Source organism: Larimichthys crocea, chromosome I (genome assembly GCF_000972845.2).
Source record: "Larimichthys crocea isolate SSNF chromosome I, L_crocea_2.0, whole genome shotgun sequence".
NCBI classification, from domain to species: domain Eukaryota; kingdom Metazoa; phylum Chordata; class Actinopteri; family Sciaenidae; genus Larimichthys; species Larimichthys crocea.
Genome location: NC_040011.1, coordinates 33,169,111 through 33,193,266, shown reverse-complemented (window position 1 = coordinate 33,193,266; position 24,156 = coordinate 33,169,111). Strand labels below are relative to the sequence as shown.

General features: G+C 42.6%; 1 protein-coding gene across 8 annotated transcripts in view; it reads right to left on the bottom strand.

Annotated features, from left to right (window-relative positions):
• The window catches only part of sh3pxd2aa (SH3 and PX domains 2Aa), a 109,323-nt gene that overhangs the window by 8,322 nt on the left and 76,845 nt on the right, over window positions 1–24,156 (bottom strand). For 4 of the 8 annotated variants that reach the window (XM_027281110.1, XM_019279241.2, XM_027281119.1 and 1 more), the window contains 7 exons: window positions 15,024–15,137; window positions 9,315–9,398; window positions 3,158–3,275; window positions 1,568–1,974; window positions 1,426–1,440; window positions 622–671; window positions 89–208 (listed from right to left, as the gene is read on the bottom strand). In XM_027281110.1, the coding sequence (XP_027136911.1) occupies window positions 89–208; window positions 622–671; window positions 1,426–1,440; window positions 1,568–1,974; window positions 3,158–3,275; window positions 9,315–9,398; window positions 15,024–15,137 (908 nt within the window). The remainder of the gene's footprint in view (window positions 1–88; window positions 209–621; window positions 672–1,425; window positions 1,441–1,567; window positions 1,975–3,157; window positions 3,276–9,314; window positions 9,399–15,023; window positions 15,138–24,156) is intronic. The other 4 variants (XM_019279240.2, XM_019279242.2, XM_019279243.2 and 1 more) reach the window with 3 other exon arrangements.

Sequence of the window (24,156 nt, the reverse complement as noted above, 5' to 3'; positions counted from 1 at the left end):
ATCTGGGCACCACTCAGTGAACATACATATTCAGTGAGCCACGACTGTCTCATCTGAGCAACAACAATGTAGATGTGGCTCCTCTTACATCAGCCTTTTGTCCTCCACGGAAACTGATGCCATCAGAGATTGAGGACTGGAAATCTGCTATCGTGTAATATTCTGCTTCCACAGCAGGGGGCTCTGGAGGCTTGGGTAACTGGAATCCCTGTACAGCAAAAAGAGGGAGAGATGTGAGCAGCTGACATCATATCTAGCCAGCATTGTATCCAGCCATGACTAAAAAAATGTGTATGTTCTTATGACTAAATACATCTTCTGTTATTTACAGGCATTGGTTAGGGCTGTATGTGATAATAATATGTGTGCACAGTGGCTGATACAGATCATCACCAACATAGTGAAACTGTACTTCTTTAATGGTTGCCATGCCAACTCTTGCAATAACCTTGGACCTAATTAATAACCTTCCTTTTTATGTTGTTATTTCATGTATTTACACTGCTTCGTTTTCAGTGTTTGCAAACGTTCTTGAGCAGTTCTGAGACGTTCGCATGTTTCTGTTGAATATAACAGTCTCTTGGGTTTTGTTAGGAAGCAGTGGCTTGTTAATTTTTTTACCAAGTTGGCTTCTCTTCTCGGGGGAGGTTTTTGTCTCAGATTCGGAGACCCTGAAGAACAAAGAAGCATGTTAATGAAATGCATTTGCACACACAAAGGCAGAAATACAAACACCGTGTTAGCAGTCAGAGGCTGGCTGTTCCAGGGCCGTCCATGACTGATGCAGCCTCACTCGTCATTCAACATGAAGCACGATGCTTGTCGCTTCACCCCAGCACCAAGAGAGCGGTTCAGTGAGACACCTCACACATGCTACTCAGAGGTTCTCTTTCATAGCACTCGATAGCTTTCAATGTCTACTGCCAGACAAGTGTATCTCAAGGCAAAAAGTGCAGAAGATAACCAAAACTGTATCAGGATGTGGTGTACCAGATTACCTCTCCCAGTGTTTACCCTTAGTAACTGCCAGTACCACAGGTTATCTGGAGACGGCCAATCAAAAATGACCTCCACCAGTTTTATGACTGTTTGAATTGTGGCATACTGTAACGTACGAAGATGTTGAGCATGGGCGAGAGAGAAGAGTGTCCAAGCACACCGCAAAGAAAGTGTAATGAGTAAAACATCATTAGCACACCTGGTAACGTATATATTGAGCACAGAAGAGATTTGTGTACTTTAAAACATTCTAATTTGTCTAAATATAGTTCATGCACTTCATGTCAATCTTTTTCTGTGCTCAACAGACATACAGGATGTCTTACATTCATATTATGTAAGTAAAATGGATGAATAACCACACAGGTTAGTCATTAGATTACACCACCAACACCTGTTAGATACACCACCAGCCGTGTAGCTTACCTATAGCATCAAACCCTACACAAGAGAAAAATGACACGTCTTAATGTCTCATACAAAGACTATAAATCCTCCTCTCCTTAGCTGCGCTGCATTTACTCAGTTCACAGGTACAATTGTCTCTTAACACACAACAAACACTCACCAATTTCCACTCGATGTGGTGCCACTCTCGCAACAGCTGGGGACCCGGGCTCGCCTCTCGCTTTATTTTCATTATGGGCAGCGCTCGCCGCTGCTATTCCCAGACACGGACTGTTGGTGTCGCGGCCTGCGCTCAGCCTCCTACCCGTCTCTGCATTGATCTCAGAGTTGTAGGGCATGGGCAGGCTGATCTCGCTCTTGGATATGTGGCGTTCCGGTGCGGTGCTGCTCTCTCCGTCGGTCTGGATGTCCTTTTCGCTGACGGACTTCTTTTGCAGGAGGTTGCTGATCTCCATGATGTTGCCGATGATCTCCACTGGGCCTGTGAGGGTCTTCTTACGAGGGGAGAAGTCCTCTTTCACTTTTTTCAAGTAGGACGCAGGAGCCCAGCCCTCTTTGCCTAAGTATCTGTGGAGAGAAGATGAAATGATTAATACTGAGTCGTGTTGCATTTTTCCCTTTTTGTATCATTTAAAGGGGCACTGCACACATGTTTACAGGTCACTCTATAACTCTTTGTATTATATGAATGTTTAGGTCCAACATGCAGACATTTACCAGACAGAGAGGGTGAGTTTTTTGAGCATGACTCAAACAAGCACCAAAAAAAAAAAAATCTGGATATCTTAGCCCCTGTTGCATGATTTGAAACAGTTTAATCGGCCTTCTGCGAGTCCCGCAGCTGGAAGTCCAGTATTACATCACCAAGCACTGACATCAGCTGAGCTATAAATTATACCTAGAATGAATAAACAGCTAAATTTCCATATTCTCTGCCATTTAAGTATGTAATAAAATACACCCAGTGAGGTCCCGTGTATTAAAAAACAGACACTTTTTTGCAGTGCAGACATAGCCAAAGGCAAGTAAACAGACTGCATACAGTAATATATGCAAAACACAACATTCATTGTTAAGCTAAATGAGTCATTTTAGAGTGCTTTGTGAAACAATAAGTAATGTTTTTAAATGCAGCTCTGCAGAGTCATTTGCCTCCATGTGGGTCATTTTCTGCTCAGAGGAGATGTGATCATTACGCTCCAACAGCGACCACAAGGAGTCCCTGTAAACTGAAGAAGCCCCACACTTGGACACGGCTGCATTGAAGTGACCCACTGAGAGGAGCATGACTCAGACGTACATCTGGAGGATTATTAGGACTTGTTGTGCATTCAAACAAGGTCTGTCTGGTCAAGTTCATTTTAGTTATTTTGAGCACGTTCATGTGTGTGTGTGTGTGTGAGCACGTTCATGTGTGTGTGTGTGTGTGTGTGTGTGTGTGTGTGTGTGTGTGTCAGATGCCATGACGCAGCATGTGATAGTAATCCGCTGTGGAGTGGAGTGAAGCTGTCTTGTTCCCTCGGGGAAACGAACAACTAGCAGGAATTACACACTGGCTGGGCAAACAACACACACATGTGCAAACAAGCAGACACACACACACACATGTCAGGAAGGCCAGATCCAGTTGTGGAGAGAGCACCACATGCTAATGGTTTCGCAAATGCCTCGATCGCAGCGCAGAGCTTTGGAAAGGTTCCATTTCTTTTTTAGCTCTTATGCATCGACGCTCCAGCTGAGCTTTACTTACCTGATGAACCACCAGCCCTCCAGGTTCTTTTGGATGACCTCCACGGTGACCCCTTTCTCAAAGCTGACTTCATCCTTTCCTTGACTGGTGTACGGCTGTATCGTCACATATTTCTCCTCTGTGGAGGGTGAAGCAGAGAGAAAGAAGAGGCAGAGTGAGTGAAATGTCTCACAATGAGGAGGTAAACTACCGCTAAAGTTTACATCTTCCCAGAGGGCCTCATGAGGGGAAAAAATGTCGAGTGTGACCTACTTAAAATGCTCCCGACTATTTCCATACCAACACAAACACTCTCCTCCTGTCCTACATAATAATAATAACAAGCGGCTCCCCCTGCTGGCTGAACCTCTCCCTCCTTTCTGCTTGTTTTTAAACCAGCCTAAGGCCTCATTTGGACCACTATCCAACTGTTCATTTCTCTCAAGAGGGAGATTCCTCTTCTAGTAGCAGGCCTACATCGCGGGGGCCTTCCTTGAGGAGAAATTTGGACCGAGATCTCCCTTTTCAGATCCCTATCTGACCGCCACTCCTCTCTCACGCTCTGCTGGGCTTCCAAGAAGACTCTGTAGGGAAGGAAATACTACAATAGGCTTAACTGGGAGCGGTTGAAGTTTAGCGGACACTAAGGAAGGGATGGGAGCAGAGGGGGGCACGAAAGATTGGCAGAGAGGTGAGAGGGAGCTTCCCAAATCATCACTGTAAAGAGCATATGGTATGCAGAGGATGATAAATCACCTGAAAGGACAGAAGAAAGGGAGGTTGGAGGGGATCTAAACACGTGCAGCATAACTGAGTTAGAGAGGAGAGAATGTGACCTTAGACGGCTGGGAGGTGATCGCATTGTTCATGGAAATGTGAGCGGTGGGGATGATATCTCAGAGCTATGTGCTTATTCATCTCGACGCATGCTTTCGATAGGTGGGGTATGTCCAGACGGCGACGATTCAAGTTCCTCTGCTGCCTGTCATTGCAGAGCAGCTGAGGTCAATAAAGCGGAGCGGAGAGGAATGTCTGGCGCTGAACCTCAGCTCACAAAGCATGTTACACGCACGCGTGTGTGTGTGTGTGTGTGTGCGGGTAGAGGTTGCTGTGAGTACTTGCAGATGGACAGGGAATAACAAATGGGGTGGCTTACGGAGGAATCTGGACCGTCTACCTAAATGTGTGCGCATGTTATGTGTGTACTGATGTTTGAACTCTCGTGTGTGTGTGTGTGTGTGTGTGTGTGTGTGTGTGTGTGTGTTTTGGTTAATTATTGTGTTAATTCCATGAGGACCAGATTAAAAGATGATTAATCACATCTGTGCGTGTCTCCCATGAGCTGTGCACATGCCTAAACCTCTGTGCGTGTGTGTGTGTGTGTGTTGGCGTGCAGGGACAGAACACTGAGTTGAGAGGGTGGTCAGCAGGAATGATAGCGCTGTGTGAAAGCACAGACCCCTGGCAAGCAGGACGGAGGGATGACGGCGCCTACTGAACCTTAGAGCAAAACACAATGAGGTCACTCTGCAACACCCTGACCTGGCATGGTGTCAGAGCACGGGGGCGTCAGAGAGAGGAGATGCTCTGTAATTTAATTTAACTCCCCTGAGAATGCCCCTATTTTACTGTCACAATCTCTAGGTCTTCTTTATGAAGTGTCACGTAAAACGCGAGGAGAATCTGCGTCAGCAAACGGGGTGGATATGACTGCTTTCTTCCATTAGCAAATTACATCCTGGGAGAACATAAATCCAATGTGATCGCTCTTTGTTTTTGTCCTTTGCCAGCCTCACTAAATCAAACTGTATGTCAAGTGTCTGCGCCGAGATGTACAACCTCACTCTCCCCATTTCTTATCGCCAGCTCAGCAATGCATTATCAGGCGGGGACAGTGGTGCCTCCATTCATGAGGGAAAAAAGAAGGGGGGAGAGAAGAAAACGGGGAGGATAAGAACAGGAGAAAGGTGGAATCTGGGTCAAGTATTAGCTGAAGATAATTCTTATTTTCTTAACGGCGCTATAACTTTTCTTGCGGCCGTCTTAACTTTCTGCCACTCGAATTATTGCCAACACAAGCCACTGCTGTACCTGTATCTGATCTAAGTGAAGCACAGACAGATAGACAGTGTACTGCAACTGGACAGCATGTCGGCAGACGGTAATACAGTCACAACGTTGAGAGCAGTGGTGAATGAAAAAGTTGGAAAATCCAGCTTTGACATGGGTCCAGTGAGCAGCAGCAGCTGCAGCTTTCGTGGTGAGACTATTTTCGATGGTGGAAAAAGAGCTTCTGATCCAGGAGCCGTTAACTTGTTTGCAACGCGGCCAGTAACACTGGCTGCCATGTGAAACTCCTCTGTCCTCCCAACTAATGAATCATAACTGTCAAACTGCAGCGGTTTGAATTCTCTATCCGAGGCGACCCTGTTTACATGAATGTGTAACATCGCTGCGACAAGAGGTCCTAAAGAAACTGAACTCCAGACATTGCGGTGTACAAAGTTGTCAATCCAACCCGATCGTCATATTTTTTGACCGTCTTAAGCACCAAATGTCTGCAGTGAGCATCCCAGTGATGTATTTCATATATACAGTCCAGCTGCCTGTCATTTCAGATCACGTGCCTTTCAACTGAAAACATGTGCAGAGCTACAAAAAGACGACTTCAAACATCTGCATGTGCAGATTTGGCTTCAGAATTTGGCCACCAGGACAATATTTAGCATTTCTTTGGTGACCTGGAATGACATTAGCTAAGTCATGCTATCAGGCGTCAGCTGTGTACTAATGTCTGAATGATGTAGACAGATGAAACTTCAGTATGTTGGTGATGACAGAAGATACATCTTCTACATGGCAAAAGGAAGGGGAGCCCAAAGGAAAATGCTGGCTCCATTTACCTCCACGCTGTGCTTTTCCTCGATAAACTTGCATTCAGACTGTCTGCAGCCTGTGTGAAGTCATTCAGACCTTGCGTTCATTTGAATGTGGCTGGTCCAGCCACGCAGCGAGGGTGCCAATGCAAGAAGGCCCCAACAAAAACAATGCAGGGATGCTTTTGCATAAGACGTTGCACCGGCCAATCAAATATACGGAAGCACACATTCCTGGTTGGTTACTTTGTCCCAAGGACAGCATATTTAAACTGTTTTCTTTTTGAGTGTTAGAACAGTTGCTTCCGTGACAACTTTTCAGCATTTTTTATCGGATAAACCAATCTATGGACTCAATTTGGACTTCATGGGTCATGTCTCGTGTCCAGCCAATACCTGAAACAACACAGCGCCTTGTTTTAACACAGGGCTGTCTGCAGACTGCATTCCTCAAATATCCAGCCTTGAATGACAGTTACTCTAAAAAGGTTTTACATTTTCAAGTTGTGTTGAGTTCCAGAGTGTACAGATGTTACCTGAAAGAGTAAGAAAGTACGTGCTGGAACTGGAGAACATGTCCTCACAAAGTGTTTCATGCCCTCATTCTCTGGTGGCGACAGCTAGCCGGGTGACTCATCCACGCGCTAAAGAGGTTGAGGTCTGTGTGATTAAAACCAGTCTGCAGATTGGGCTGCTGCCCCACTTTCACACTTTCCACCACTTTCTCAGACAGTTCTGGTTTGGGTATCATTCCTGTGGATCCAGCTAACACTGTTCTCCTCTGCTATATGTCTCATACGCTTTGATTCCAGCCTGTGAATGACGACATACTCTAGCTAGTCATCCTTTAATATGTCTACATGGACTGGTGACAAAACGGTTGAAGTTTGAAGTCTTAAATTGGCTGTTTGTGTGGAAGTCAAAGGAGTAATGTTCCTCCGTCTTTCAGCAGCTCCCACTATTCTTCCCCACGAAAACCAAATAGGATTAATGACATGGCTATGTGTCCATGTGTGTAACTTAGCCTGCCTCAATGCCCGAGGCTGCTGACTGTAGAAGAATATTTCCTGTGTGTTCTCAGATGGAGAAGAGGCCTTCACAGTATAAGTTACGACAGCCTCCCTGGAGTATAAGCACACAGCATTTGACCTGAGTCTGCCCTGTATTTGATCTCCTCTGATTAATCACTAATTTGCACCTCGTTGCCCGCTGGTCTGGAAGAAGGTGATAACACAAGCTAGTCCAGCCAGGTTATGTTATAATAATGAAAGACAAAGAGTATGTTTAAAGGTTGCACTGGTCCAGGAGCAGCTTCCATAAAAGAATTCTAACAACAAGACGTCTGACGTCTGAGAAGTTCTGACTAACCCAGACAGGTGCCTAACTGAAATTCTGAGCAAAGTTTGAATTTTAAAGCACTGACTCGTCCACCCCCTCACACACAGACTCACATCTCTCTTTCAACATTAAAACAATGACTCAACAAAACTTCACATAACTTGCCAGAAGCAAAACTTCAAAGCATGCAAGAACATTTCCATGTTTGTCTTTTCTTTTTTTGAAGAATTACAGGCAAAATGTGAAAGTCATTAACAGCGTTTTAAACCTAAGGGAGCTTGCTTTAATTAAGCAGCAACACTGTTATACAATCATTTATGTTCACATGGCTCAGTGGCCGTCAAGGTTGTTGCGTTTTTGCAGTGGGAGCCGAATAGCCTTAATTACCCAAAAGTGTTTAATGCAGTCCAATTATTTTTGGTGCTCGGCGTGAGCCAGGAAGTTTGATGGAGTGTGATTTGAGATTTTACTGTCAGGGCTGACTCATGGCCACCCAATATGCTGCTCCCGGTAGATATACTTGAGGCCAGTTGTTGTTGTTGGCTGACGACTGAGGATGTAAATGAGGTTGTTTACCATGCGGCCTGCAAAAAATGTGGAATGAGGCCAAGGGAGGGGCTCAGCAGTGCTGAAGATTTGTTTCTAACAGTATTTGGGTAAGGAGTGTACTGTACGTGTGGGTGAGTGAGTCTCACACTTGACACTTGAACACTGTGCCTGTGTCTTAACTAAATTATTTATGCTATTATCAGTTTAAATAACTCAAAGGTCCACAGAGGTGTCTGATATGTGAACATCTGCAGCTCAGTCTTCACAAAGTTAAGTCTGGGGCAACTGGACTGTCAGAACTGAAGAAGCTTCTTGGATGAGAGGCAAAATGTCTTGACAGATCTACAAACAGTCCAGTTGCCCCAGACTTAACCTTTTTTGAAGAAAGATGACATGGATGAGTATCTTCACAGAATTCTGCAACTCAAGATCTTCATTAGCAAAAAGCTTACTTAGATGACTCACGTACGCTAATTCTTTTGATTTTTAATTGACTGGAATTTGTCTTTAAATAAACTGTATTTTTAGTTTGCGAGCATATTAGAAACTCTAAGTTTGCCATGAATCTCTATAAACAGAAATCTGTGTATGAATCTAGAATCTGTGGGCGAGGGAGATTTTGGTATCTTAAGCGTTCTGGTTCCCATTTCCCATTTGTTGGGCTTTGGTTGCATTGGGTTGCAACATTTCCATGTGAAGAGAGAAAGAAAGAGGTGGAACATATTGTCAGAACCGGATCAGATACCGTCTAACTACGATTTATCTTTTTTATTAGCTTGTTTTGAAGTTACCTGTATTCCTATGCAGATATCTGTTTATAGAGATGAGCAGGAATGTGTCTTTCTGGTCATTCTCTTGTATCGAGTTGCTAATTGGACTTCAAAGGAAGTCTTGACCCAGATATTGCAGATAGATCTCCTACAATGGCTACAACTGAAAACCCAGAAACATCAACTAAGTTGTCCAATTAAAGCCAAGATTAGTTAGCACTAAAGAACAGGTTATCTGAAGAAGCTGTGAGAGAACATCAGAACAACATTATCTTTTGTCGACGACCTTTGTACACTTTGTCGAAATGCTGCACAGTTAGGCCACATTATGACCCCTGAGTTAAGTTGAAAACTGAGGAGCAAGTAGACTTCTGGGTTGACATTGTTCTCCTGAGTTGAAGTCTATGAATGCATCATCTGTGGGAAACATGCTTACAATTATTCACGTGTGTGTCCATATGCATGAGCTGCTTTTTTTACCCTCCTTATGTGTCTGCTCCTGATGCCTTGTGGGTCCATGTGTGGGTTTGTCTTGATGTATGTACAGACCCGTCATGTGGGATATGTATGCCATCTGTGTGTGTGTGTGTGTGTGTGTGTGTGTGTGTGTGTGTGTGTGTGTGTGTTCACTGTCTCCACGTTCACCTCTGCTCTGCTGGCGGTTGACTATACCCCCGAGGGTCCAGCGGCGGTCGAGCCTCTTCAGATGTGCCTTGCGTCTCTTAGTGACTGATGATGTTGAGGAGCAACCAAGAAGGAAAACAAACAAGCAAACGTGGAGTTAGTGGAAGAAGCATCGGTTAGCAAAGACAAAAGAAAAAGCTGTTTTTGGTGGCACCAAAATGATTTCAGAGGGCAAATAAAGAACAAGTATGAAGGCAGTATATTATCTCTTAGTGCGGGAAAAGGGTTTGTTACAGAACATTGGTTAATTCCTGAAGAACAAGAAGATGCAGGATTGTCTTTATTCATTTAGTATGGACTGTAGCCAACCACGGTATATCGTATATCATACTACACCATTACTTAATGGTGGATGTATACTGTACTTTTTGGTGCATGTGAACTGGGTGTAATAAGCTCTGCAATCACATCTATTTGCATACTTAACCCCACTTCTCCATGAGAGCGGCCTTATGAGTGTGGAACAAAAAAAAATCAAACACCGCTGCCTTTGAGCTGACAGTGGTAGTCAGCAACTTTTCCATATTTCTCTCTCTCCGCGCACATATCATCAAAGTCAGCTTCTGTTAGCGGCCAGTGTTCGGTTTCACTGTGACGGGAAGGTAAGCAGACAGCTACAGTAGGACTGTCACAAACACACACAAGAAGAATTCAAGCTGGAATCAGAGTGGACCATTTTTCACCCAATAAAACAATCATTTGTTTAGATTATGAAAAACATAAATCATGAATCTCTTTTGAGCACCTGATTAAGCCAAATGTTTATACTGTATATGGAGGGGTGAGAACCATAGGCATGAGCATAGGCAGTATAAATATGGACGTAGTCTCTGTGACGTCACCCACCTGGCACTCTGTAACTTTAAGCCTTAATATAATGTGAACAGGTGAGTTGTATATAAATTTAGTAATTCAGTCCAGTTGTCATGAACGGAGAAATTAGCTACAGGGACCAAAACAGTTTTTTGTACCAGGCTGTAAGCATGTTTATTTCTGCTGTGAAGTTGGACACTTATGGCTTATGGAGACTGATTTCCTGTAGCTTGCAGTCTTTAGCACTTCTGCACTGGCTTACATCCATGAAGGTTATCACCTGGGAGCAAGTGACATTTTACCAAAAACAAAAAATGATCATACTTTGTCCTAAACACTTAAAAACTTCTTCAAAAACTTTGTTATACGATGACATTCTACTCAAATCCCCAAACAGCTTTAGGGGTTGGTCTTTTGGGTTAGAAAGAGGTCATTGAGAGCTTTTATAACATTAATATATAACTGATATTTGCCCCAAAATAACCATCTGACCCTTCTTACATACATATATATAAGATAGAGTAATACACACACACACACCATATATATATATATATATTGTAAAGCATCTTACCATCTATGTTATTCAAAAACGTCATATCCTTAAAAACTGCAATAAGAATATTTTAACCTGTTTCTGAGTGTTTGTATCTTGAACAAGACAAAATAGGCAGGTTATAAATGATTTTTGCAGTTGTTGTTGTTGTTGTGGAGGTGGTGGTAAATAACAACTACCAAACCAGTTGGCTGACATAATTATCTTCTCCACTGAAGAGGAACCAGGAAGGAAGAGGAAACGCAGATGGCCTCAATATAAAGTGGTAATTGACGAGGTCGACATACAGCATCTCTGTGGGACTGTAAGCGGTCTCTCACTCTTGTGGGCTGAACTCTCGACCTCTTTCACTCTTATTAGTTCCAAGGCTGTGTAATAAAGCAGCAGTCATAACATCATGAGTCATTTTCCTATCTTAGTGCCTTCACCGAGGCCACATGGAGAGCAAACACATTAATAAAGGGAACAATGGACGGATGGAAACAGCACTTGTCTGTGTGTCTGCTGTGGTAATCTAATTTCTTCTCTCTTGCTCGCTTTCTCCATCTTCTGTCCTCTCCTCACCCTCTTGTCTCTCCATCTTACCTTCTGCTTGACATCCGCCCCCTTCCCTCCCTTACGTGTGCTTCTGCTACTTGTCATTTTGATTCCTCTCTGCCTTCCATCCGTCCCACCGAGTGCCACACTACTCCTGTTGACCTCCTAATTGAAATATCAGCCAAGGGAAGGCATGAAGGGAAATGTTATTTCGAGGTAATTTTCAGCGGGGCCGGGCTGAGCCTGTCGGTTCCTCTCCAGCGAGCTGAGCTGTCAGTGGAATTAGGTTACAGACCACGCAGAGATAATGAGATGTAAGAGACGACAGGAAGCAGGAAGGGCGAGATCAGAAATGAGAAGCGACGATGTGTGCAAACACAAAGACACCGGGCCTAATGGGAAAATGGGGGCCACTGATGGAGGATGGAGGCTGGAGGAGTGTGTGTGTGTGTGTGTGTGTGTGTGTGCTCAGGCACTTTCTGCATGAATTCACTTGAGTGTAAAAGAAAAAAATGTGATGAGTGTGTTTCCCTTTTAACATACAGTAACTGCCAGACTCACGATGGAGAGTTTAAAAAAAAAGGATCATAATCGATGCAGCAGAACCATCTTTTTCATTCCATGCGTTCTTCCTTGTTAAAACCCGACTAACTGGGACCAGAACCAACTCAACCACAGGCAGCATTGTCGGAGATTCTGGTGTGTTATCAGCAGCTGATGTATCCTCCAGCCTTTAGCCTCAAGAAGAAATGAGGAGAGAGCTATAGAGGTCTGGTCTAGCTCACTTTACCACCAGATTTTCAAACTGCAATGACATTCTGTCATGAATAAACAGCATAAAAATGTAAAACAGTGTACGTTTTGTTGCATCAAATTGTTGCATCAAAAGCATTTATTTGTGCCACGATGCAAGACACTTTAAATATGTGTTGGAGATGGAAGCCCTGCAGCTGAGAAGAGCCGCTCTGACACAGCCATGCCCACAATGGCAGGTGGAATTAACTCAGAGCTGTCAGCAGGCTCAGCAGACGTGGCCTGCTCGCCTAAATCTAGTCTACTGTCATAAAATCACCATAGCTGAAGGCGGTGGTAAACAAATAACTGTGTAAATATATTTACTGCCATCACAGGCTGCATGCACTATTGTATCAGATAGGGATGGATGAACTGTTATACTCATATGATATGACAAAATACCCAATAAAAATAACAAAAAATGATTTTGGTTCAGAGTTCACAGCAGCTGTTGAGCCTTCCTCGTACTCAACCGCGTACCTCTGCTTGAGATGGTGAAATAAGTTTGTTGTGTTGTCGCCTTTGGTTGTTACAGTCTCCTTATAAATCACCATGGTTTCATGTACGAAAGTGCAGCGTCTGCCGCTGGAAGGACTGTATAGCCCATCTAGCCTGGGAACACCTTGAGATCCTCCAGGAAGAACTAGAATGTGTTGCTGTGGAGAAGGACGTCTGGAGCACCCTGCTAAACCTGCTGCCACTGCGACCCGACCCCGGATAAGCAGAAGAAAATGGATGGATGGTTTCTTGTACATCTGAACCTTTCATAACCGATCCATTTCCACACTATTGAAGTTCCCACCAACTAACCCTTCCAACGTGGAGCCAGTAACAAGGTTACTTCCACTTTCAGCTATGTTTATGTTTATGTGTATAACGGTATGATGTTATGTCAACATGTGGGAATATTGCTATTTTCACACTTCTAGTACCAACACTTTCACACCTTTATGAACTTGAAAGCATCTATAAGTAAAGTTGTCATGATACTATACCAGACAAAGTATCACGGTTCCGGGTATTATCGCGATACTGCAGCCTTTTTTTATTATTATTTTTATGAACTGCAATGTATTTGTACAAGTTATAAATACTTATTAGTTACTTATAATTCTGTTTGGTGCATAATAAACATAATACTGGTGAAGTAAGAATTAGACTGATACAAGTTCGAAACAACAAGTTTGGTTTTTTGAGCAAAATTGTGTTGCCACTGATGACGACGTCGTGGCAGACTCACCACTCGGGCCCGATGCTTCTGCCATGGTGAGTGTGTTGTCTCGTGTTTGTGACTGTAAGCCGTGTGCACGTCTAGGCGAGACGGAACTTTAGCTTGTTGTTTGTTTTGAAGCGAGTTTCTATCGAAGCTGTGCGGTCTTCATGGAGTTCGTTCTTGCCGGCAGAAACACACAAACAGCCAATCAGCTAACAGACGGGCGGACATCAGCAGTAACAACTAATAACAGCCAATCATTCAGCAGCTGTGTAGTTCGGTTGCAGTAGTTGCCAAGTTGGTTTGTTTACAAGGGAGTAGCATGCAGTGAGAAGCCGGGAGTAGAGGCGACCGCTATGTAGGGGAAACTGGCACCGGTAGCATAGTAATCCACGGTAGTACCGTCGTGTAGAATTTCTAGTATAGGAGGAACCGTTACCATTTGGCACCGTGGGGTATTGTGGGTATCGTGGGTATTGTGCAACTCTCTTTAAGAAGACGTGTTCTCATTGAACTGCTAACATGTATGTTTTAAGGTGTTTAACTGCCACTGTTGTTTTCAGCAGAGCAATATATTTTTCTTGTATGTGTTGCTCACACTCTCTCCAAAAGGGCCTTTACTCTGGTAAAATCTTATCATAACTGACAAAAACGAATGGAAAATAAGAACTAATCTGCAATAAAGTGGAATTATCCTGTAAAGAGGCAAATTCATAATGTAATTTAATATTTTATAGCGTGCTAAATTAAATCTGAGTATATTTGAAAAATGCAAAATCTAATTAAAAAAGAACATTAAAACAATAAAAACATCTAATCCACCGGCAGTGCTCATCCATTAAGCTGTGTCACCTCCAGGAAAAAGGATCGAGACATTCCACTGTTACAGGCACTGAGAGCATCTATTAGGAGTGACTCTGTGTGTGTGTGTGTGTGTGTGTGTGTGTGTGTGTGTGTGTGTGTGTGTGTGTGTGTGTGTGTGTATGTGAGAGAGAGGGGAAAAAATCCAAGAAACAAATGAGAACAGCACATAACAGTGACTATGGCAGCTGTGCAGGAGCTGTCATCATTCTAGCAGTGTGTTCTGTGTGTGTGTGTGTGCAGCTCAATGAAGTGCGGTGGCTTGGATGTCTTAATGAGACACAGCAAATGTTTGTTAGATAATCCAGTGGCACTCTGCAGCAGAATAAACTATTGCACCATTCTCTTGTCATGACTACACACCGCTGCAGATAACTTCTAGGCATGCACGTGAGCACGACGGTGTGTGTGTTTGCCTTTTATTTATCTTTATTGGAATGCCATGGTCTAAAAGCAGAAAGGCTTATGACACAGTGATGAAACACTCCATCCCAGCAGTCAGACTAAACATTACGGAGGAAAGGGTCACAACAAAACAAGGCTCCTGCAAGAGCTGCAGCCATCCCGGGGGAGTTGAAAGGAATTTTCTGTGGTGCCAAAATATTGCAAACCCTTTGGCTGCGGTCTGGTACCATTTTTTACCATGAAACTGTAACTGTGGTCTTCAAGGTTCCTAATGTGTGACTGGAAGAGTGTGTGTGCATGTGTGATCTGTGCCAATGTTGCTTTTAGTCTTAGATTGAGATGTGAGCCCAGACAAAACCCATTATTGGGAAATCACAGCTCTTTCCAAAGCAGGCGTTCCTCAAATAACGAGCTGGTCAGAATGACGTTTATGTCCTTCTGTGTTTTATGAATCTAATAATGTTGTGTTTGTGTGAGTATCTGTGCTAACCTTCTCCAGTCCTCGAAGTACCCAGATCCAAATCGTCTCTGGTTACATTCTGGGAGTCCAGGTATGTGGCTGGCACCCAGCCCTGCTCCTCTGCTGTGCTGACAAACCACCAGCCTACAAAGACAGAGAGAGATAGGGGACAGAGGATGGAACAAGACAGAGTGAACATATTAGTACTGTAATGCTAACAATCATCAAGGCCTAGAGGATAGCAGCGAGCACCGTTCCCACGTGGTGATTTACACCAAACAGTGGGAATTATGCGTCACTGTTGCTCATCTCTCAAATGTAACACAATATACTGTGACTGTGGATGAGCCAGGATTTGCATAGCAGACTGTGTATGGGTGGTAGAAACTGTTTTTCTAACATGTCTGAATCAACACAACACAGAGATCTGAGGCGGACTTGTGGCGGCTGGAAGTTTCACCTACTTGGACATTCTCATCATGACTAAACCAGATGAAAGAAAGAAAGATACCGGAGAGAGGAAAGTGTTGGAGCTCAAAGCACAACATAGATCAACACGTGTTTAAAAAGCACTTTCACTGATGGAGGTAAATCTGTCAAGTAACCCTAACCCAACATTTTGCTATTACTCATTATGTAACAAGTTATTTCTGCTGTTTTGGACAGATATCTTAAACATCTCAAAGCTATGTGGCTCCAAGTTGGACAAAACAATGTTTTACAGTGTAGCCTTGTAAACCTGCAATATGATGGGCTGATGGGAAAGTATTAAACAAAATGAAAAATCTTTCCAGTGATGTCTTTAACCCCACATTTACATAACTCCTCCTGAGGGGAACGAGAACGTTGATACCAAAGTCCATCCAAAATCTGTGGACACTTTGAACTCAAAACAATATCAACCTAACACTGGTGCTAAATCGTCTGGGAACCATTAATGAAAGGCTGTACTTAATTTTGTGACAATCACAGTGATCAAGTGATACAATGATGATGTTTGACTAAATTTCAGGGGATTCCCAAAGTCATAAGGATGCATCCTCTGGGAGAGGAGGAATGTCGCAACCCAACCAAAATGTTGATTCCTAGAGCCTCACTGCTAAAAATACCTTGGAGAAACACAAACCACACCAAACACTTTACCCATAGCATGCTGACTTGATGCCATTAGAGATGTCCAAAGGATGATTGACTGAAATGACAAATTACTGCCTTTTTCTTGCTAATCTTGTGTCTTTAGGGAGCGTCATGAAGCTAGAAGGAATTACTTTATCCATTCTCTGACTAAAGTTGTAGAGAACAGACTGAACTGACAGTAGAACTGACTAATAAGCAGTTTGTGGTCACATGCATGCTATTCTATTACCGCGTTCACCGAGCTGACGAGACACTTAAATACATTTTAAAAACACGTCACTTTGGGCAGTAACCACAACTGAAAGAACCGAGAGGAAAGTCATTCACTGTCATGTGTCACTGTATTGTGAAGAAATTCACAGGCGTTACGAGTATTGTCTTCCTGATTTGGCATCATATCAGTGATAATGAAGTTGGACGTGTCTTTAAATGGGGGAGTACGACTTGATTACTGCGGTCACTCCAGCTCCATTGCATGACACTTTCTTCCAGTATATACAATACAAGCTGGCATGAATGATGACTCACTCTAAAGCAAGAATGAGAATAAGTATCTCAGCATTTAAGCTTTTACAGTGGAAAATTGATGTAGATATGTTTCTATTTACAGCAACAGCATGGAAGAATATATTTGGGTGGACACTGCAGCTCCACCAAAGTAAAAAGTTCAATGCCATGTGGGTGGGAACTTATAATAGTAATAATAATAGTATATAGCTAATAGTAGCTGTGGTGTGCTGTATGTTTGCTACAAACACCCTAAATTTCTCCAATATCCAAAGAAATTGGCAACTCTCTGGTCTAAAGTGCCCAAACTGGTCTCACGTGTCCTTTTATATTTAAGTATGATTGAATGTGTAAGTACAGTAAAAGTGACAGAACTGAGAGATAGGGTGGAGGAAGACCGTAGAATGAGAATAGCAACAAATCTATTTTTTTGTTTCTTTTTCCAAATGAGTCCAACAATTCCGTCATCACTGCTCCAATGTATTTACAGCCATATGGCTCAACTCTCTAATGTGGTTGGGGGAGCTTGGGTGAATCAACCCATCACACCCTTCTTTATTACCCGGCAAGACACCAATCACATTAACACTTATTCTGAATGATGTGGAAAATATGCCTAACATATAGCTGTATAATAGGAAAAGTAACAGTAATGGTAACAAGAGAAAGAGGTGTGTTTGCGCTGTTCAGAGTAGCCACAGCATAAGCAACTATAGATCACTACCCAGAGAAACTGAGATTTAAGAAACAGAAGAGTTGGAACAGAGAATGTGCATTATTTCTGATAACTGCACGGCTATGCTATAAATTAATACTCATAGTTACATGTGTAGCTAGTAAGTAAGTTAATGTTGTAATAATTTGCATTTATGAATAAATAGTACCGGTACTTCCATTAAAGAGGCATTGAATATTGGCATTATAATACAGTTTCAGTGGTTATCAGAAAATAATGTCCTCTACTTCGGGTTGAAAATTGTAATTTACATAGTTCTCCTATTTAGAGTGGCCAATAATGATATACATATAGTTATGTCATCATATCATCATCGCAGGTCTATGACTTTCAGAAAATATTGACAAAATGTCACAAGTAACACAAGACAGAGTCAATATTCAATGAAAAGGAAAAAAAGAGGTACATGAGGTAAACTTTCTCATGTTCTTACTACCTTTTTCCTGAGCTTTCAATTGCATCTTAGAGTCTTCCTCCATGGAGAGATTTTTCTCACTTGGACAAACTTGCAACCAAGCAAACTCCATCTTCTGAGGAAGACCATGAGATGTTTTCTTGTGGTCAAACTACTGCTTTAAAAGGTTAAGAAAGGACTATAATAATCAATTTTCATATCCATTGATCAGAATTAAATTTTCATTCACATAATGTGACAATAGAACTGTCTTTTTACAGGTAATTTAGTTAGTTTGCAGGCAATGTGAATGCATTTTAGGAGCATCAGCAGCTAAAACAGTAGTACCACAGAAAGCTTAATGTTCCTAGAAAAGTAGCGCTGTTTATGCCAGACTGTAACAACAACAACTACACTAACAGGCAATAAAATATTATTGGCCTGACACTTAACAGACCACAGTAGAGGAGCCTGGCCAGCCCCCTACCTGTGGCCTCAGCTCTCCTTGTACCCATATAAGCACAGTGAGGCCTGAGCCACCCTGACTTTGACAGCTTATATGTGGCATTAAAGAAAACCTTCTTCCAACACACACACTCAAACTAACACACAAAACCATATACTGAAATACTGTCTCCCTTGAATTTCCCCTCAGCGGGTCCTGTCTCACAGTCAACAGGAGCTAATTCAACCTGAGGGCCCACAGACACATGGGGGTTATGCACAGTAGCTGCAGTGTAGCTCCTCCAGTCTGAACGTCCTCACAGTCACAGTAGCCCTCTGTGGATGCTCCATACCTGCCTGCTGACTGCTTTCATACGCCTGCAGAGATGTTACTGTTGACAACAGGAGGGGTCAGCGTACTTCATTTTGGACCCGTCAGCATCAATTTAGGACCTTGTTTGACCCTCGACTGGTTGAGGTTGCGGTGTGAAATTAAATTGAACTCGACACCACGACAGCTATACTATGCAAATCAAATCTTACACCATAGCTCCTGGTTTAAGATGCCCAGTGTTAGAATGAACAGTGCTTGCCATGGTAAACTCAGGAGGGGCTGTTAGATTTGGGCACATAGAGGACTTTGCAGTTAGCTCCTCTGCTGGGTAAAGGTTAGAGAAGTGGAATGGGACTAGACAATGTCTTTACATTTTGGATTTAGCTAGGGCTTTCTTTTGCATGTGTTCATAATGTGAAGTGCTCCAGCAGCTTCGGGGTGCTTCAGTGGAGAGTTTGTGATTCCTGAAGGTTTTAATCTATTCTGTGTTTTGCTGCAGTGTGAAAGGTCCGCCTCGCAGTAAGAATAGCTTTGCTCCATGTGAAACACATTAGGCCTTTCATAGGCCTGATTCATTGCAACTAGTCAAAAAGCTAAAGAAGAATTGGAGCCACCTGTATGGAGGACAGCAGTAGTTCTGCACAGAGACAAATGCAGGAGTTCTTCCTCTCTTTAGCCCACCTGGCACGCGGTGGAAAAACAGAATAATAAATCTTGTGAGCTGATAAAGGTTTGAAGTGACTGTTTGCCATCAACACTGGCAAGTGTGAGCTCCCCAACTGCTGCATATCTCGTCTTACCTTCAGTGAGAAGATAAGCACTCCTATCAGTGTATATCTCATCTTACAGTAAGATAAGATACACACTGAGTGAAGTGTGTGTACTTGGAGAAAGTTCAGAGGTATGATCATTCAGAGACAGGCATTATCATGCTGCAAAATCAGGAATGATGTGATCTTATTTGTTTGCGCTGGTCAGAATCACAGCTGCATCACTGTCTACAGTAAGGACATTGTAGAAATGTTTGATTGATGCCAGAATCCTGAGGGTGGCAGAAGTCCAACTGTGGGGAATTAAAATCATGAATGGCTTTTTCCAGAACATTTAATAATAATAACCAAAAAAAGGTCTGGTCCTTAAAGTTGTACTCAATTGAAGAAAGCCAGACTGCACAAGTCTCTTTAGCCGTACTGCTGATCAAAGCTGACATCAGAATCAAAGATTATTCCCAAATGTTTACCTGTCAGAAACTAGCTACAATGGCCAGCAGGACTCTTTGTTCAGCATGAAACCACTCGTGTTTTAAGGGAAACTTTAGATGTGCCGTTTAGCTTTGGAGAATTTAGTGACACGCATCAGTATTTTGGGAAACACGCTTATTAGCTCTCTTGCCAAGAGTTAAATGCAAAGATTGATACCACTCATGTCTGCACACTTAATATGTAGCTGGAGACAGCAGTGGTTATCTTAGCTTAGCATAAGCTTAGCAAGAAACAGCTAGTAAAGGTAACAAAATCCACTCCAGCACCTCTAAAGCTTACTAATGAACATTTTATACTATTTTCCGACACAAAACAACATATACCATGTTCATTAGTACACTTTAGAGGTGATGGTAGGGCTAAGCTTGCTTTTTCCTGCACTTCCTGATTTTATGTTAAACTAAGCTAGCTGCTGGCTCCAGCTAAATATTTAGCGCACAGATGAGGGAGTGGCGTCAATTTTCTGATCTAACTCTTGGCAAGAAAGTGAATAAGTCATGCGCTGCTTTACAATCACAGGTTTTTAGTAGAAAAATATGCTGTACAGACATGGTTTGACCAGTTTGCAGTATTCAAATAACCTTAATTTGTACATGTAAGTCCTAACAGGCATGTGTGAAGAAAAACAATATCATTTCACTGTATTTTTTGGGTTCCCTGACTTCTTCACATACTCCAAAACCAAAACATCCTAAAGGCCAGAAACAGTGGAGCAGCTTCTCTATCTAACTCACACACTGCAAGCTTCAGACTCTATTGTGTGCACACATGGTAGTGCAAGGCAACATTTTGACAGGGCCCAGTTCCCCTATAAATCCAGCTCTGGAGAGAGTGGGCACAGTAAAAGCAGATAAATGAGGACCAGAAACAGTACCGGACCCCCTCAAATATACACATACACTCTCACAGAGGGTAGAACAGACTGGAGACAGAAGGGTAAGAAAAACAAAATGGAAATGCAGATGTGGGTATAAGAGACCGAGCAAGAAAGATAGGAAAGCAGTCTCTCTAATGTAATAGCCAGTTGGCAGCATGGAAAACCTGGTCCCTGAGAGAAGTGGGCTGACCCTAATGTGTGAGAAGCCTTTAGTTAGATTACAGTTTTCACATAAGATCTGTCCCGTAGGAGGAGATCTGGGCCAAAGATTGGCAGCCAGATGGAGAAAAATTACTCAGAGTCAATTAAAGCAAAGCATAACTTGGCTCAGCATATGCGTGGAATGATGCATAAACTGACTAGTGAAGTTCAGCGAGGGTGCAGCGAGCTGAATTACAGCAGGGGTGAATATGCAAAGAGACATGGGCGGTAACCAATTTGTTTGTTTTTGTCCCATTAATGTGTTCAACCAGACCAGTACGTCCGACGTGTCACATCACGCCTAAAAGCGTAATGTTTATAGATGTTTGGAACAGCCTGTAATCACAAAGAGGGGTTCAAATGAGGACGACGGTTCACACTCTGGGACAGTTTTTCCTCATTTGTAGTGTTGCACATGAAAAGAAGAAATCTTCAAAATAAAAAAAAAAGGTATTATGCTGCATGAAGAGGACATGATTGTCGTTTGCAGGAAATTCCAAAAATTGTGGAACGACAAGGTGTAAAACGGGCCAATGAAAGTTGACCCTGGCTCGACTTCTGCTTCCACACAATGCAACATCATCCAGCAACCCTAGTAAATCAAGTATATGCAAGTGTAAAAGTATACACATTCCTAGTAGACTTTGTAACATGAATGGGGTATCTACTGTTTACCTTCCTGCTTATTGACTGCTGTGCAGTGCTTTGGCATCTGGTAACCCTTCAAATCCACAGATCTACAACTCGAATCAGATTGTATTTCATTATCTTACTGGAACACGGCAACATGCAACATGCCCATACCAATGCAACCCAATGTGGTTTGTTAAAACAATTATTTTTTCAGTGAGAATACTGGTGTGGCTTGGTTGTACAGTGTGTTTAATATTTTTTTCTAACATGGATATTCACAGTCCCCAGTGGATGAATCCTAATGGTTTGAGGTGAAATTGGGACTGTTCCTGTAGGACCACTATAGGGCCAAAGGTTCAAGTTATGCACAAGTAAATATCAAAATCTAACAGCAGCATTTTCAGAGTGCATTCAAGCTTTCCAGAGGACCAACCATTCTGGACTCTCTGTGAGCTTTACTCTAGTGGCACCCTCAGGAAAATATCACTTTTTATAACTTCATCTGACAGGTGCATTGCTCTGGACTTTACATGGCACATTCATGCTTCCAATGTGATATATGCATTTTAATTTAACACTGCCACTGAGCTGTAAGATGAACAAGACCACTATTATGTTGTATAGCATTTTCAATCTGAAGGATGTAATGAACAGTTTCTTCTGTTTCTTATTCAAGTAAAAATACATGCACATGGTGAAACTATACTACTGTATGTATATAGGTCTTGGAGATAAAAAATAACTTCCAACATGTGGATGAAAAATGACTGTTATCATAACATTTCCCTATGAAGTTCAATGTGGCACCAAATAAAAGCCAAATGGCGTTGTGATCAAAGACCTACTTAAATAAGAGAAAACATCAGTTTTCCTCTCAACATGACAAATAACTGCACATGTACATGACCTGCCATGGAAAAACAAGAGTTAAAGCCAGTTGGTGGGGTGGGCGGGTTCCTCAGCAGTGGCAGCTGTGAAAATGAACCCAGTGCAGAACAGGACAAAAAAAAGGTGTTCAGGTAATGAAGTGTATACTGTAGATCCAAATCATCATACCTTATTTTTGGTGGCTGGGTCCACTCTGTGTGTGTGTGTGAGTGTTTGAGTGAGTCACACTGATGAGTAAAGAAATCCCAATGCTCTGTGAGTCCTCTCGACTTGAACCTGAGCTATAACGCGTGGTGTTCGATAGGATGAAGACATGAGTGCTCATTTCCTTTTAGGTGTCAAGTCTTTTTATTGCACAGGTGCTTGGTGAAGTGGAACCCAGCCTTTTTTTTTACCTAAAGCAAACACTAAAATAGAACAGGTCCAACAATCGTATTGTTTTTTTTGTTTGTTTTTTTAGTGACTTGCTAGTTTGTCTGACATAACAGATCCAACTGTTCTGGAGGATTTATGAGGCGCTAAACAACTAATGACTAATATTTAGAAAGATTATGCAGCAACACCTGCTGTCTTTTACATTTATATACACAGCATAAAATATGAATATGTAATACAGTAGAGGGGCTGTAATTGGCATTTCTTACAGCGCAGAGCTCTAATTGGAGTTTTCTAGCTACACCTTGTCTTGGGAGGCAATAATTGCCTGCTTTCTCCCGCAGAGGGAAAGTAGAGGTCACAGTCAACGCAGTGGTAGTTACTGAGCAAAATCATCATTGACCGTCACAGGCCCAGGCCCCTGTGGGAGACATTTGGAGGGATGGGAGATGCACGAGGTGACACAGGATCCGAAAAAGTAATGAGCGATAAAAAAAGACACAGGTGAGAGAAAGAACAAATGAGCGAGCAGAGGACAGAGGTTAACACAGTGGTATGAGGGAAAGAAGACAAAAGAAGGAGAACCAGCAGATGTTTGGCTGGAGCATGAAAGCTGTAGTATTGCACGCTAATTCCCTGTCCAAAAACAACACCGCACTTTCCCTTCATTTTCTCATTCTGGGATTGTCAGGACGGTCATCAGACAGTTTTGACAATGATGTTGACATTTGTGGGGGAACCCACAAGGTGACTGTCATTCTTGTTTTCTCCTCTCTGCTCCTAATTAGGAACAGATCCCCTGGAGAGCAGCAGGCGCTGGAACACAGTGCTTTTTTTCAGGGCAACGTATTGAATTACCTGCTTATCTTTCTGCAGAGTAAGCAGAACGGGAGATTCAAAGAATATGCCTAAAATAGCAGCACAACAATTGTTGCTGCCTGAAACCAGCTGTGGAAGGAGCTACAGTATTAGCTTTAACTGTACTGGCTTCATTAATGGGATTAAAGCGCAAAGCTTTTCTGACCAAGATCCCCTCATCTTCATTTAAAAATATCTTTTTAATCCATCCAGTGGACATGCTGAAGATAAAATACTAGTGAAGTGACTGAACAATGTTTCCAGAAAAAGGAATACCAGACACAATCCCCATCAATTACAACTATGTCTTTAAAACTCTGTTTAACACTGTGTAAAGCTTTGATAAGCTTTGTCAGCGGCAAACTGCAGCCATGCAAATCGCCTATGTCGAGAAAATCTCAAGTAGTATCAAGTAGTGGGTGAAGATATTTCAAGGATTCAGGCTTCCTGAGGAAAAACCTGTGATCATTTTCTGGATTGCCAATGTTGGGTGACTTGCTCTTACAGCACTACCAAT